The sequence below is a fragment of the Rhea americana genome, unplaced genomic scaffold (assembly GCF_003343005.1).
Source record: "Rhea americana isolate MKP2758 unplaced genomic scaffold, rheAme1 scaffold_139, whole genome shotgun sequence".
NCBI classification, from domain to species: Eukaryota; Metazoa; Chordata; class Aves; order Rheiformes; family Rheidae; genus Rhea; species Rhea americana.
Genome location: NW_028185472.1, coordinates 516,796 through 530,994, shown reverse-complemented (window position 1 = coordinate 530,994; position 14,199 = coordinate 516,796). Strand labels below are relative to the sequence as shown.

General features: G+C 48.4%; 1 protein-coding gene across 2 annotated transcripts in view; it reads left to right on the top strand.

Moving 5' to 3' along the window:
- Positions 1–14,199, top strand: part of IGHMBP2 (immunoglobulin mu DNA binding protein 2) — a 42,693-nt gene that overhangs the window by 27,762 nt on the left and 732 nt on the right. The window contains exons 7-12 of one of the 2 annotated variants that reach the window (XM_085298426.1): positions 1,266–1,448; positions 7,146–7,264; positions 8,283–8,377; positions 8,779–8,902; positions 11,070–11,897; positions 12,476–12,651. In XM_085298426.1, coding sequence (XP_085154552.1) covers positions 1,266–1,448; positions 7,146–7,264; positions 8,283–8,377; positions 8,779–8,902; positions 11,070–11,897; positions 12,476–12,651 — 1,525 coding nt within the window. Of the gene's footprint in view, positions 1–1,265; positions 1,449–7,145; positions 7,265–8,282; positions 8,378–8,778; positions 8,903–11,069; positions 11,898–12,437; positions 12,652–14,199 lie in introns of those variants that run through there. The other variant, XM_085298427.1, reaches the window with a different exon arrangement.

The following is a 14,199-nucleotide window of genomic DNA, read 5'->3' as shown; positions in this document are numbered from 1 at the left end:
GCTCACTGTGAACCGCTGCCTTGTACAAGGCAGTGCACATATACAGGATGAAATAAAATTATGCTCTGAAATGCCCAAAATCTACAAACAAAGCAGAGAGAGGCTTGTACTTCCTTCTCAGAAGGATGTGACACCACTACCAAACCCTTTATGCATGGCAAGGAGAAGGCAGTCAGGCTCCTGGAAGACTTATTTCATTAGGCATTTTATTAATTTGTGTCAGAGAAATAAGCAGAGGACCTTTGCCATAAGTGCTGGAGTATTGGTTTTCTTAATTGGGTAATAAAGCAATAAACCCTGGAATGCATTAGTGCATTAGTCTCGAGTGAGTGGCCAAGGTGTAATGAGAAAGCTTTAGCATCAAGTATCTTGATAAAATGCTAGCAAGGTCTGCCTGCGTTGACACCGAATGTTTTAAGAAGCTGGTGGAGCTGAGCTCCAATATTAATGCATTCAGATGCCACTGGTGAGTTTGAAGTAATGAGAGTGCAATATTATGCTGGCAGATTCGGTGTCTAGACCCTGTTGTAAGAAATGTGACTGTACTGGGACATTACTGTGAGGATGTTACAGGGATGAGCTTCTGGGGTGAAAAGGCTTTGCTCTGGAACCATATATCTGACCTGACATCTTGAGCCACTATCACATCTTATTCCAGCCGTGCTAGGAAGATCTAGGGGCAAGAAGTGACGGCTCCCGACATTACTAGAACTAGGGATGGCCAATACCATTTGCATCCCTTGTGATATGGTGATGATACCCCTAGGCATTTCCTCATGTGAAAGGAAAGCAGGTGTTTCTCTGCCCTGACATATTCAAGCTGCTCCGATCTCCTTGCAAGTCTGTTCCTTACAGTCTTCACCTTACCATGGAGCCTGTGATGAGCGGTAACAGTGGGGACCCGGCAGCCTCCTCCTGCTCCCTCTGTTCCTGTTGGTAAGAGATTGAGTAAAACAGAGAGAAAGGCCGGACAGGTAACACTACCACAGCAGGGGTGCAGTCAAGGGAGGGTTGCAGAGCCACCCARGGAAGCTCAGCAGCATACCAAGTAGGCATCACTGGTGCCCCAGCAGCATTGCTGCGTAGCAGCATTGGCATTTTCTACATCACATTCAACTACAGTTGTAGTACTGCCATGACAGCTATATCCATAGTGGGGAGATGCTTATTGATTCCTTAGCACCGAAGAGGATTAAGTTCATATCTCAGCTTATCACTAAAGAACAGATGTCTAGACTTGGCTCCTGACCTGTTTTTCCCTGCAGGGCTGCTGCCGAGGGCCTTTCCCTGAGCTTGATGGAGCGTCTCATAGAGAGGTACGGGGAGAAGGCCACAAGGATGCTGACAGTGCAGTACCGCATGCACCAGGCCATCATGCAGTGGGCTTCTTCGGAGATGTACAGTGGCCGGCTCACTGCCCACATAGCGGTAGCCCAGCATTTGCTCAAGTAAGTGCCTTGCTTTTTGCTGGTTTATCTGCGCAGAGATGTCTTCTTTTCCTGAGTGCACGTGGAGCTTGTCCATATCCCCATGATGAAGTTTTCCATTCCTCCTTGTGATCATATTTCTGTTTCATCCTTTATTTCATTGARGATCATAGAATCATTGAATCATAGAATCAGTAAGGTTGGAAGGGACCTCTGGAGATCGTCTAGTCCAACCTCCCCGCTCAGCAGGGTCACCTAGAGCATGTTAGACAGGGTTGCATCCAGGCAGGCCTTGAATATCTCCAGAGAAGGAGACTCCACAACCTCTCTGGGCAGCCTGTTCCAGTGCTCTGTCACTCTCACAGTGAAGAAATTCCCCCTCACATTCAGGCGGAACTTCCTGTGGTTCATTTTCTGCCCATTGCCTCTTGTCCTGTCACACRGGACAACTGAAAAGAGTTTGTCCCCGTCCCCTTGACATGCTCCCTTCCAATACTTATACACATTGATAAGATCTCTCCTCTGTCTTTTCTTCTCAAGGCTAAAGAGGCCCAGCTCTCGCAGCCGTTCCTCAGAGAGCAGATGCTSCAGCCCTCTGATTATCTTTGTAGCCCTAAGGAATCACTGATTTGAGTTTTTGTCCTGTTTCTTATGAAACAAAAAACCTTATATGGYTATCTTCTCTTTACTCCTTTGGTATGATGAGTGGTGACATAAATGCAAGTGTTTATATAGGGCACTCTGTAGCTCATCTTTGGCCCCCAAATCAACATCTCCTTTCAAAATCAACATCGACATCTCATTTCTCACTTGAAGAGTCTTATGGCTAAGAAAGCACCTGAGACAGGTCTGACAGCATCTCCATTTCTTGTCTGCAGCGATTTATCCTTTCTTTGGTARTTTAAAGGAAGTAACCAGCATTTCATTTCCACTGCATCCTGGGACAGGCCGGTGTTTGCTGACACATGTAGTTGCTGGCAGTAATTGGTGCTTTTTAAAACTGCAGGCAGCACCATTCTGAGAGACAGATGGAAAACATTARCTCCCTCTGTTAGACTTGGAGAAGCAGAAGATGTTGAGTGCTTCTCTGCATAGTGCCTCTGTATTAAAAAAAAGCAATGCTTTTTTAATGCAAATGTTTAGGAGTTTGAAGAACTGATATTCCCCTAGACTCTCTTCATTTCATGGCGGCTCCTGTTTTGGATGGAAATAGCTGGAGAGGCCAGCTTATCATGCTTGTTTTGAAATAATCTAATTTGTGGACAGTACCATGAGGTAGGAACCTTTGCCCAGACACAAAGGGAGAGCTCTGCACACAAGACAGTGCTGGCAGTGTGTTCAGACCCTTATCTGCACCTGTGGCAGCCAGCAGGATTTCTGCTTTTACCAGTTCGCTCTGTGTCGCAGCTTCGGGACTCTCAGGTCTTCAGTCCAGCTTGCATCAGTGAAGCAATGCAGACTTCTGTCTTGGTTTATATATGTATATGTGTACATATGTGTATATTTATATATGACTGTGCACGTTGGATTCTATAGATAGGAGTGGACAAGATGTCTTTCTGCGAGCCGGCAGGAGCTCAGCTGAGATGCACAGGCCTCGTTCAGCAATAGTTTAGCCATGTGGATCTAATTCCAGGATTTGGCGCTATACAGAATGCTCTCCTTGATTGTCCTTGTTCCTTGCCATGCTTATTTTTTCCATTTAATTTTGTAATTTAAAAATACTAGCTGATGAAGAACCCTAGGCAAAATAGTTTGAAACCGTTAAAATTAGGAGCTTATTGAAAAGTTGAAGTTAGCCAACTGTTATTCTAATGAGCTGGTTTATTTTTAGAGTTGATGGAAGAATGAGTGTCCCAGTTTCTTCCCAGCTCACAGTGCCTGCTCAGGGCCTTATCCTGCAAAGAGTGGTTTCTGAACCTGCATCAAACCTGCTAGTCCATAGCCCTGCTGTATATCAGGCAGTCCTCAGTTCAGGTGCAAAACCACATACAGTTTCTGTGCTTCTGCAAAAGACTAGGTAATGCAGGGGTCTGACTTTAGAGTATGACTGTACATTTAAGTTGCTGTGCAGATCCTTTTATGACATTAGTGATCGTTTCATGCCTAGTGGTGGCTTTAGCCAAATTATTTGCTTAATTCCCTTCCTTACAAGAAGTAAATAGATTTCACTCTCTTTTCTCCTAAGAAAAGCTGACTTAAGCAGAAGTATCCTAGAGAACGCTGGAGAGTGCCCACTTGCTCATCCTAAAAAGCAGTCAGAGCTTGGCCAGCAGCTGCAATTGCAGCCACAGCATTTAACATGCAGATGCTGGATTTGCAACTTTTTCTTGTATCGTTCCCCAGGACTGGCAGATGATGGCCATGGAACATCGCCAGTCCCAGAGCCTGGCCTGGTGTGAGGAGGGAGATTTTCATCTTATTGAATGCATTCAGAGATCTTTTCTCTGGAGGAAGATCTGACTAGATGTAGACTTCAGAGGGGCTTTGTAAACAGGGAGCCCTGTCATGRTCCCAGCCATAATCCCTGCCCCACAGTACCAGTGTTGACAAAGCCTGTCCATAAAGTTACAATCAAGCATTGAAAATGCAAGGACCTTGGTGCCGCTTTTGCAGAGGTAAAGCTTTTGGAGAGGTGAAAGTTTAAGAAGGATGTCCAAATTTGGAGATGTATGGCTGGGAGGAGGTTGAGGCATTGTTTGTTGTCTTTATGTGTATACCTATAGGTGTATAAAAATACCTTGTGCTAAGAAATGGTGGCAGGGAGTCTTCAGTGCAGCTGAACTTGTAAAGCCTGATTCCTGGGGACCTTCACTCACAATAACTAACCTGGGCAGAATCCCCAATATCTAACAGCAAGGCTGAGCTCCCACTGCAGCCTTTCTCTGAACASTGTTGTTGATTTAAGTCTCATCTCTTCTACTTGAAAAAGCCTAAATTCTGGTCTCTGAAAGCATTATAGTTCTGCTCTGAAGGACTTTGTATTCCTGACCATCTTCTGCTCTGACCTTGGAGGCAGTCAGGAATGTGTGGTCTGTGATCTCTTAGTAGTTCCTTGAGCATCAAATGCAGTCTTTGTACTTTAAAGATTTAACCTTTAAAGAAGGCAGAAGCCAAGAATATTCTGGGTATACTCTGAAACCATCACTTGCTAGAGCCAGCTTCCCATTCCAAAAAGGTCTCTTCATCCTCTGTGTGTGGGGAGATCCTTGCGGCTCAGTTACTGATACCTACAGGTCACCACAACAACGAACAGTCTGCCAGTATCCACTTTTAGGCATCTTTYCCCAGCAGAAATAATCAGCATTAATGGCAGCAAAACTTGAGGGAATGCCCAACTAGCATTAACTGGGTTTTCTGATAAATAGATTTGTGTTTTGTCAAAAAGGAAAATTTTGGTGTCCTGCAGCATCTTTTCAAGAGTGGAGTATTTCCAAGGGGGCAAAGTCCTTCTTTCCAAATCTCCCTTCTTTCTGAAACAAGTGGCCTAGCACATCAGAAATTCCCACACATCTCCACATTTAAGTTCAGGAAACTGCAAGCGGCATTTTCCACATTGCTAATCTGTGACTCGTTCCCCTGAGAAAGTGGTTTGAAAATCATGAGCAGTTTCTGCTCTCAGGTTTTAGCTAATTAATGTGCTGGGTATCCCTTCCCTTTACACTTTTTTTTTTTTGGCTCTAACATCCCCTCACTGAGCAAGGAACATGGGGGAAATACCCCCCAACATCATGCACCCCAAAAGACCCTCAGAAACGAGAATATCCTTTGGCTGTGATGTGCAAATCACCCGGCTGCAATCCCAAAGGAAGCATGGAGTCCCCAGGTGCCCTGGARTAGCACTTTGAACCTGGATCCAGCATCTGGCTGCATCAGCAGCAACACAATTTGTGATTACAGAGCAAGAATCTCTCCTGGAATAAAAATCCATGCCTGCAGCGATTTGCAGCAGTTGGGAGAAGTGCCTTGTCCCCAAGGGTTAGCAAAGCATTGGAGAGCTTTTCTTCAAGATAACAGCCTGTTCTGCTGCAATCTGTCTGCCATAAATGAGCATGAATTCTCTGCTCTGAAAAATTTATGTAGATAATTACTACTCTGAAGCAATCTTCCTGTGGTTGAGATTGTTCCTGGCACCGAGAGATGCTGCAAGGGCTTTCCATGGCCACCATGAGTGGGCAAAGAATCAGGATTATCTATGTGGAGAATTTGACTTTTTTTCAAAGCCTTCRGTCTGTGTAGGAGTGGCCAGTGACAGGACAGCAAGCAGGGCAGGTATTAAAGAAATGGGAAATCTATTAAGTTTTGTGTTACAAAGAGAGAGAAAGCCATCTTACTCTCTGCAGGAGAGGGAATATACTAATGTGCAAGTGGAGGTGGCCCTGCTCCAGAGGAGATCTCTAGAAAGAAGAGTTGATGGCTGGTCTCTTTTGTCTGTGGAAATGGGGAAGGTACCTCGTGTGTCCATCCAAATTCCATCACTGGCCAGTCCCAACAGCTAAGGGAAGAGTCTTCCCTCAGGCTCAGGACCTGCCTCTGCCCTGCTTTGCAGTAGGATGGGGAAGGTGAATCCTGGGCTCTTTTTCAGGGGTTTTAGCTCCCTGGCATAGCTGTGCTGGTCCCCATACCTTCCCAGCCACGCGTTACAGCAGGAATAGCTTCAGACAGGAGAAAAATGAGTTTCAATCAACAAATCTTAGAGTTTAATGGAAGCAATGGCAGATGGCATACAAACTGGAGGAGCAGACCTGCAGTGCCAGGAGTCCCAGAGACGAGAGGCCATGGACAGGGCTGCATCCTGAGCTGGAAGCCAGCAATTCCTCCGAATCCCTTGGGAGCTATGGGGGTWGTCTTTACCTCTCTGTTTTTCACTTGGGGCTAATCCTTCTTTTTGACTGCTTGCCGTGTGCTATGTTTACTTCCAGACCCTTTGCTCTCCCCAACTGGTATGCGATGTGCAGCTCCAAGCGCAGTGGCCAGTCAGTCTAGGTTGGGGCCTTGTGCTGCTGCTGTAACCCCCATTCTGCGCTTGTCTTCTTTAGCCTTGCCCCATTAGCACCTGCATGCTTGGCCCTGCAGTGTCCATGTTTTGGAGCTGTGGTCTCGGGATTTTCCATTCTTGCCCCTGCTGCCATCTCTCATCCTCTTCCTGGGCTGTGAATTGAGCAAGACATTTATGTCCTGGATATTAAAATGTGGATTATTAATTTTATTTTTTTTTAATACAGCTGCTTTGGATGTAGAAATTACATGAAAACCTAATTCCTCTGTGGTTCCCCATGCTGTGCTTTCTTCTCTTGCTCAGTAGCACTGCTGTCAAATCTCTGTTAATACTTAGGGTGCTGTCCCCCCCTCAGCACCTTGAAAAAAGAAAGCAGCTGCCACAGCTCCCTGGGTTTGCATATCTTTCCTGTTTGAGGCCRTTTAAGGGGGATACAAATGCCCACATACAGTACTCTTGCTTTGGATTGGAAATGGTTGCAGTTTGTAACAGCTGGGTTGTATAATGTAGCTGGCAAGAAAGCTCTCGGTGCTGCTGGCTGGGCTGCGTGGGGCTGGCACCTCTCTCCTTTGCTCTTTGGGTTGGTTTAGCCTCATCTCTGGGAAGCAATATACGGCTATGTTTTCCCTCCATCCTCGCTYTGTTGTTGGGATGCCGAATCAGCCCTTTGCTGTTAATTCAGTGTTACTAACTGCTCCTTTCCCAAATCCCTTGCACAGGGACCTGCCAGGCGTCACATCTACAGAAGAGACTACAATTCCCTTATTGCTGATAGATACCRCCGGCTGTGGCCTGTTTGAGTTGGAAGAGGAAGACGAGCAGTCCAAAGGGAATCCAGGTACAGTCATCTGGGCAATTTGGTTGGCAGGAATCGATGATCTGAGCTCCTCGACCTCTTGCAGACTAGCCACAGCGCCAACAGAGCGGAGGCTGAAACAATTCCCCCTGAGCAGGTAGGAGGGGGGAGGTGGGCTCCCTGGGGAGCTTCGCTTATTCAAGAAATCATTTCCACTGGAAATCCCGCCGCCTCTGTAGCTGAAAGGGCTCTGAGCTAGGGTCGAGCRTTGCCCAGGGCAGTGATGACAACGTGCGGGTGGCCACATCAGCTGCGTGCTTCCCTCACAGAAACTTTTTCTGCCTCACATGAGCTGCAGACCAGGCCAGGGTGGAGGATCTCTGCCACAGATACCTCGTCTTACGCAGGTTGCCTTGCAGAGGGACAGATGCAACGCAAGCCCATTTTAGAGGGACTGTAGATGTGGCTCAGAATTGCTTCCTGAGTGAACTGTTCCTCTACTCCTTTTATGAAGCCTTTTGTAGCTTTTCTCCACAAATCTTCTCACTCTTCCTCTCCCTCTCAAGACACTGAGTTTCCTGCTGTTTTTCTGACTTAAAAAGTAGATGTCATTATGGAATTCAGTATGAAGCTCCATACTCTTTCTGATAAAGCATGAGCAGAGCTTGGACTGAAAATGATGATGCTAGCTCCTTCCTGTCCCTGCTCCCACAATGGGGTGGGTGGTTGTAATTTTCTGTTCAAGGATGCCACTAGCTCTTCTAGATTTACTCTGGCTTCTCCACTCCTGCCAGGCTGCAGGCAGGAGTCGCCTTAACCTTTCCTTGCTGAAGGAATCCAGCACTTGGATGTGCTGTTAGCTCCCTTATGCCATGAGGAATAACCTGGGGGCATCCTCTGGAATTCCCTGTCCCACGGGTTGATGAGAAGTGGCTGATCTCCAGGAAGGCTGTTTCAGGGGAGGTGGGCAGCAACCCGCCTTGTGCAGCCAGTCACCTTCAGCCTCTGCCTGCCAGCCTGTTCCCAGCACTTCCCTGCTCCCATCTGCTTTTTGCCCTAGGCGAGGTGCAGCTGGCCGGGTTGCACATCCAAGCTTTGATGGAAGCTGGCGTGAAGGCCCGAGATGTTGCCGTTGTAGCTCCCTACAACCTCCAGGTGAGATGGTCCCCCTCCAGGCATCCCCTCTCCTTCCCTGCCCATGGGGAGTGAACACATCAGGAGGATTCAAACCTTSGTGTCTCCAGGAGTGAGACCAAACCACCTCCCCAGAGTCTCCAGGCTCTTCCTGATGGAAGTCAACAGAGGCAAATTTTTTGATCGATTTGTGGCCAACTTCTCAAATGTTGAACCATTCAAGGCCACGGAAGGATGTGTTATCAGACATAACATCACGAGTCAGCTATTTTCCATTCCTCTCCTCAGGAGTCAACACTTGCCTTTTGGCAGATGTGGCTTTTAGAGGAATGGACTTTTCCAGAATAGTGCCATTTACTATTTTAATTCTTTTCACTTTACACTGTTCTTTAAAAGCTGTATATCACACGCTTGTTTTTCAGGTGGACATGCTCAGAGAGCACCTTTGCCATAGGTACCCAGAGCTGGAAATTAAATCAGTTGATGGTTTCCAGGGAAGAGAGAAAGAGGCAGTGATCCTRTCATTTGTGAGATCCAACAGGAAAGGTAAGAAGTCACTGCTTGAACAGTTAATTTATGGAAAATAGGAAAGAAATGGGAGCTATGCAGTTGTTAAAAGGTCACTCATCATGTTGCTAAATGCTGTGGTTTAATTGCAACTCTTATGGTCTCTGGCAYTTTGATCTGAAAGACTTCACCAGAAAGAACCTTCCTTTTATTTTTTTTTCTTTTGAACTAATACATTTGCTGTCATGATTGCAGAGGAAGGCTCCCATGCTAGGAAGCAGGCAAAAAGGAAGCCAGCACTGCTTAATTTGAAGGTTTTCTGGCTGTTGAGGCCTCAAAAATTACTTAAATTGGAGTCCTAAGTTTGGCAAACATCAGGTTAGCACCACATTTACTAGAGAGCCAAGTACTTCGCACAAAAGGTGGAAATTTGGGGTTCATTCCTTGCRTTTGGAGCCTATTTTGGGTCACTTCACCAAAGAGAGCAGCAGCTGGCATTACAAGCCATGCATAGAAAACGCTTCTTTTGGGAGCAAAATCTGGMGCAGAAAATCAAGCCATCCTATCAGTGGCTGCAGTGAAAGTTAATAGCTGGAGAAAAGCACCTGCCCTCAAGCCTTAACACTCCTTTGGTGGAGCTCTTGGCCTGYAGCAAAGGGTTTCATGTCAGCCAACTCGAGTGAAAGGGCACATGTGGAGCAAGTGGGACCACGAACCACCTCTCTTGTGTGCACGGCTCATTGCCCTTTCTAAACCCACAAGAAGAYGCATCCCTTGTGGCACCATCTTCACTACTAATGCTTTTGAAGATGAGATGTTGTACGTGTGTGTGTGGCGGGGGGAGTCCTGATGTTTAGGAGGAAAAACRGGGAGAGGATGCTTGGAAGGAGTGGGTTGGGTTTTTTTAGAAAGAAAGCCTGAAGCAAGAAAAGCAGCACTTGGGCAAGGATGGGGGCATGGACAGGGTTCAGAATGGTCATTTTTCAGGAGTGACTCACCTCACCTTTGCTGGGTGGCTCAGTGGGAGCTGCTGGCCTCCCTGATGGCATGTGTCCCCGGGCCCTGTTCCCATGGATGGCTAGTAAATAATGCTCAGATTCAATACAGGGGTCACTCACTTTACTGAGGATATGAGGCATGGTTCCCGTGGTGTCTGGGCATATCTATGATTCACCTGAGGCCCAACAGCTGTTGTTAGCACCCTCTTAAACCCTTTGGAGAAACCCGTATGTTTCTGCAATCGTGTTTCTTAGCTTTGAGGGCACCATGCACCTCGAMTGGTGGTGCCTGCAGGAACCCCTCTGGCCAGATCAAAGGAGCCAGACTTGCCCCTCCAGGCAGGAGAAGTAACACCACAGAAATTAGAAATCATTCCCTAAGCTGCTGAGGGAGATCACCCACACTTTGCTCCTTGCAGACAGCACAAACTCAGTTGGCCAGCCCCAGCAAGGCCAGGCATAAACAGAACTGGGCAGGTCACCGTGTCACTGAGACATTAATTTCTTCCCTCTTGGCCTCTTTCTCCCCAGGAGCTGGAAGCTCGTAAGCCACCCACGCTCCCCTTCTTGCTCACTGATCCTCACTGAGTCATCTTGGCATTTGCTTGCTCTTATTGCTTTACTTCGAGAAAATAGCCAGGGAGCAGAGACAATCCTTGCCGAGTTCCCTACACTTCTGTTATTTTTAACCCTATGCCTGTGGAAGCCTGGGGACAGGTGAGGAGGAATGCATGGAGCAGGGTACACTTTTCTRCCTGGGGTTCCTCTTCTCTTGCAAGGTGAGATTCTCCATTGCTTCATAGTCGTTTGCTCCCAGGTCCCAAGCTGTTCTCATGTCGTGGGCCACCAACTCAGGAACATCTGTAAAATATTTCTCCTCTCCATGTGCTTTGGGTGCAATCCATCCTTTTTCCAGGCTCCCTTCCTGGTAGCTAAATGGAGATTCCTAGCTCTGGTTCACAGGTGGTGAAATGAAGACAGAAAAACAAAGGTCATGGCACGAGTCAGGGGCAAGGACCAGAGCCCAGGAGATGCTGACTCCCAGCCTTAGGCCAAGCAACAGGTCAATCGTCTAGGCCAAATCGAGACCTGGAATCAGTCCTGCAACCACTGTTGGTCCAGAGCAGATACTTTAGCCTCTCCATTGGCAAAAGCTCACTGCACCATGCCCAGTAACCCTGAGGATCCTCTCGGTTTGCTTCTTACAGGCGAAGTAGGCTTTCTTGCCGAAGATCGGCGGATAAACGTAGCAGTGACCCGTGCCCGGCGCCACGTGGCGGTTATCTGCGACTCCCGCACCGTCAGCAACCAAGCCTTTCTGAAGCGGCTTGTGGATTACTTTGGCCAGCATGGGGAGGTGCGCACGGCCTTTGAGTACCTTGACAACCTTGTGCCCGAGAACTACTCTCACGAGGGCCACAGCAAGCGACAGGACAATGCAAAACTCTCTGCCTCATCTGGGCCCAAACCACAGCCACCTCCAATGCGGAAACGCAACTCAGCAGTGACCAAACCAACTTCTCCAAAGCCAAAAACATGTTTCTCCTCAAGCAACCCTGGGGTAGAGAACCCAGGGCCAAAAGATGCTGCAGACAAACTCAAGGCCATGCTGGTGACATTCTTGGAGAGCAATGAGCCACAGCTGGCTTTCCCTCCATCTCTCAATTCACATGAACGGCTGCTGGTCCACCTGATGGCGGAGGAATATGGGCTGCAGCATGTGAGCACTGGTGAAGGGAGGGATCGCTACATCAGCGTTCGCAAGAGAGAGCCCACTGCGCCTTCGCTGCTTGCAGCTGTGGCCCCCAGCAAGCAGCTTCCCCTTCCTCATCCGCAGAGCACCAGTGGGGAGACTTCTGGTGCTGCTGAGAAGGAGGAGAGCAGCAAGGCTTTGGGAAAAGTGGACCTCAAATCTTTACACTTGGAGAGAGTGCAGAGGGAGAAGGCCAGGCGGGAAGAGGAGGCAAGGAAGGTGCAGGAGCTGAGTGGTGGCCCTCAGCGTGGCAGCGGGAAGAGAGACAAAAGCGAAGCCAAGGGTAAGTCCTGCCCTTTTTAACCAGTGCAATTAATGTCCTTGCTTGAACAGATGTTGTGCTTGATCCTCACGCTCTTACCTCCAGGTGCTGGGACTTGTGTGTGTGGTGCATGGGATATGGCTCTTGGAAGGGTCTCTGGTGTTTGTTAGTACAGAGATGGGCCAGATGTGAGAATAGGTGGGAGCGTGCCTTTGCTGGCCCCAGTATCCAGGGGAAGAGAGAGTTTAGATGCCTAGAAGCACATTCCTTTAGCCTTAAGGCCACTTCTGGAGAGCATCTGCCAGGAAGCAAGCGATGGAAGGCTTTGGAGGTTTGGAGGCTCCCAGCTCTAGGAATACCAACTGCAGGTGGTACCCAGCCCACCTCAGAGTACATGGGCACCTCCTAAACATGGAGGCAGATGACAGTCTGTTCTCGACGACCAGTTTGGCAGCTGACATCCCTGTCGCTGCAAATGGCAAATCCCTAGAGCTGTGCCTCTTCTCGCTGGTCGGGGTTCTGACTCAGTGTTGTTTGGGTTTGTCTCCATTTCCATTGAAGCCAGTAGGCTTGGCTCTCTTGCCCTGCCCTCCCCCTAGGAAAGCAAACCGGAGCAGCCAGTGCAGCAGCAGAAGATATCGACGCTCTGATTTCCGCTGCCATTAAAGCTGACAACACCTGCAGCTTCCCCTGTTGCAAAACCAGCGTTACGACTCTGGGCCAGCTTTGCCTCCACTGCAGCAGGCGCTACTGCCTCGGCCATCACATCCCRGAGGTATGCCTGCGCGTCAGTCCTTGCTGGGTGGGCAGCACGGTTTTAACGGGGGAATATTCCCCATCCAGCTCCCCCAGGCAGGATTTCCTTGCGAGGAGCCTAGAGCAGAGCCATCTCTGTCAGAGGTTTTGCTGGCACCACGACTAGGAAGAACGGCTGGGAGTTAGCATATAGGCTCTGCGTGTGTCCTGACAGGTTTTGCTTGTTCCCCTTGCTTTGTACCCTTCAATACAACTTTTGAGTCAGGCAGATGAAGCGAGGCAGAGAAGGGGAGCAAAGAAGTGTTGGGCTTAAAGCAGTGACTTCAGGGAGGCCAGACCCAGACACTTCCCAGCTCCCCAGTAATTCCCTCCATGGCACAAGCCAAGCCGAGGCTTGAGCCTGTGGGGAGCCAGGTGTCGCGGGCACCGTTAGCATTTAGGCATTTCCTCAACTGCCTTGCTCTGCGCTGTGCAGCCTTGCCCTTATTTCCCCTCCACACTTGTGGTGCCAGCAAGCCCTCAGCCCGCTGTGCTCCACTTTCTCACCAGGGAGGACTCTCAAGCAACATAAGCAGTCCTGTAGTGTCGTGCGCCTCCATGGGGACAGTGCCAGGCTGGCCCATTTCACTAGCTTCTGCCTCCTCGCTGCTAGACAGCCCTTTCATCTCCACAGCTAGGGTGGAAAAAAAATAAGCTTGAACTGATATGAGGCTTCCTCTCTCTCACTCTCTCCCATCTGCTGTGGAGTCTGCACCAGTTAGTGAGCCAGCCTATAAATCCTAAGCAGAGATTTTCCCCTTGTCAAGTACTATCTGTTTCCATGGCAAAGAATAATTGCATTTATGGTCATTCGCGATCCAGTCAGGATGTAAATTTATTTCCTGTAGCATCGCCTTTCCCTGGTGACTTGCAATGAGGATTCCCATGGGAAACTATTGGGAAGATACAATCCACTTCAGCAAGTTTTTTTTCTTGCTTTCTCTAATCTCGGCCCCTTTTCCAGATAGCGTCAGGCCTTGATGGGAAGCAGCCTGCGAGCTCCTACCCACCTTGACCTCCAAGCAGCATTAGCGCATGCGCGCGCGCACACACACTCTCTCCCCCTTTTGGAGGGGCTGTAGCCTCTGCCTGCTGGAGGTCCGTATTCAGCAAGTGCTGATGCACCCCTTGAGCTGTACCAGCTGCTGACCCCCTCCCCATCCCACTCAGCCCAGCAGGTGCCACCAGTTGCCTATGCATAGGCAAGTAACTGCCTTGCCTGTGTGTTTTTTAAAGCTTCTCTGGAGAGTCTGGTAACTGCTGGTACTGTATTAACAGAGGCTGTCAGGAAATGGGAGCGCAGATTCGTTTCCAACTCTTCTACTTAATCATAGGAGAGCCAGCTGTTACCACAAATAGTGCAAGTATTCCCCCAAATATTTAAACTTTTGGGAAGAAAACACTTGAACAGCCTGAACATTATAACAGCCCTCTGTATATTCTGCAAGGAAAGAAAATATCTTCATATTTTGTTTCCTGTTTTAGAGGAACTATAAGTAAACTAGACTTTTTTTTTTTTTTTTTTTTT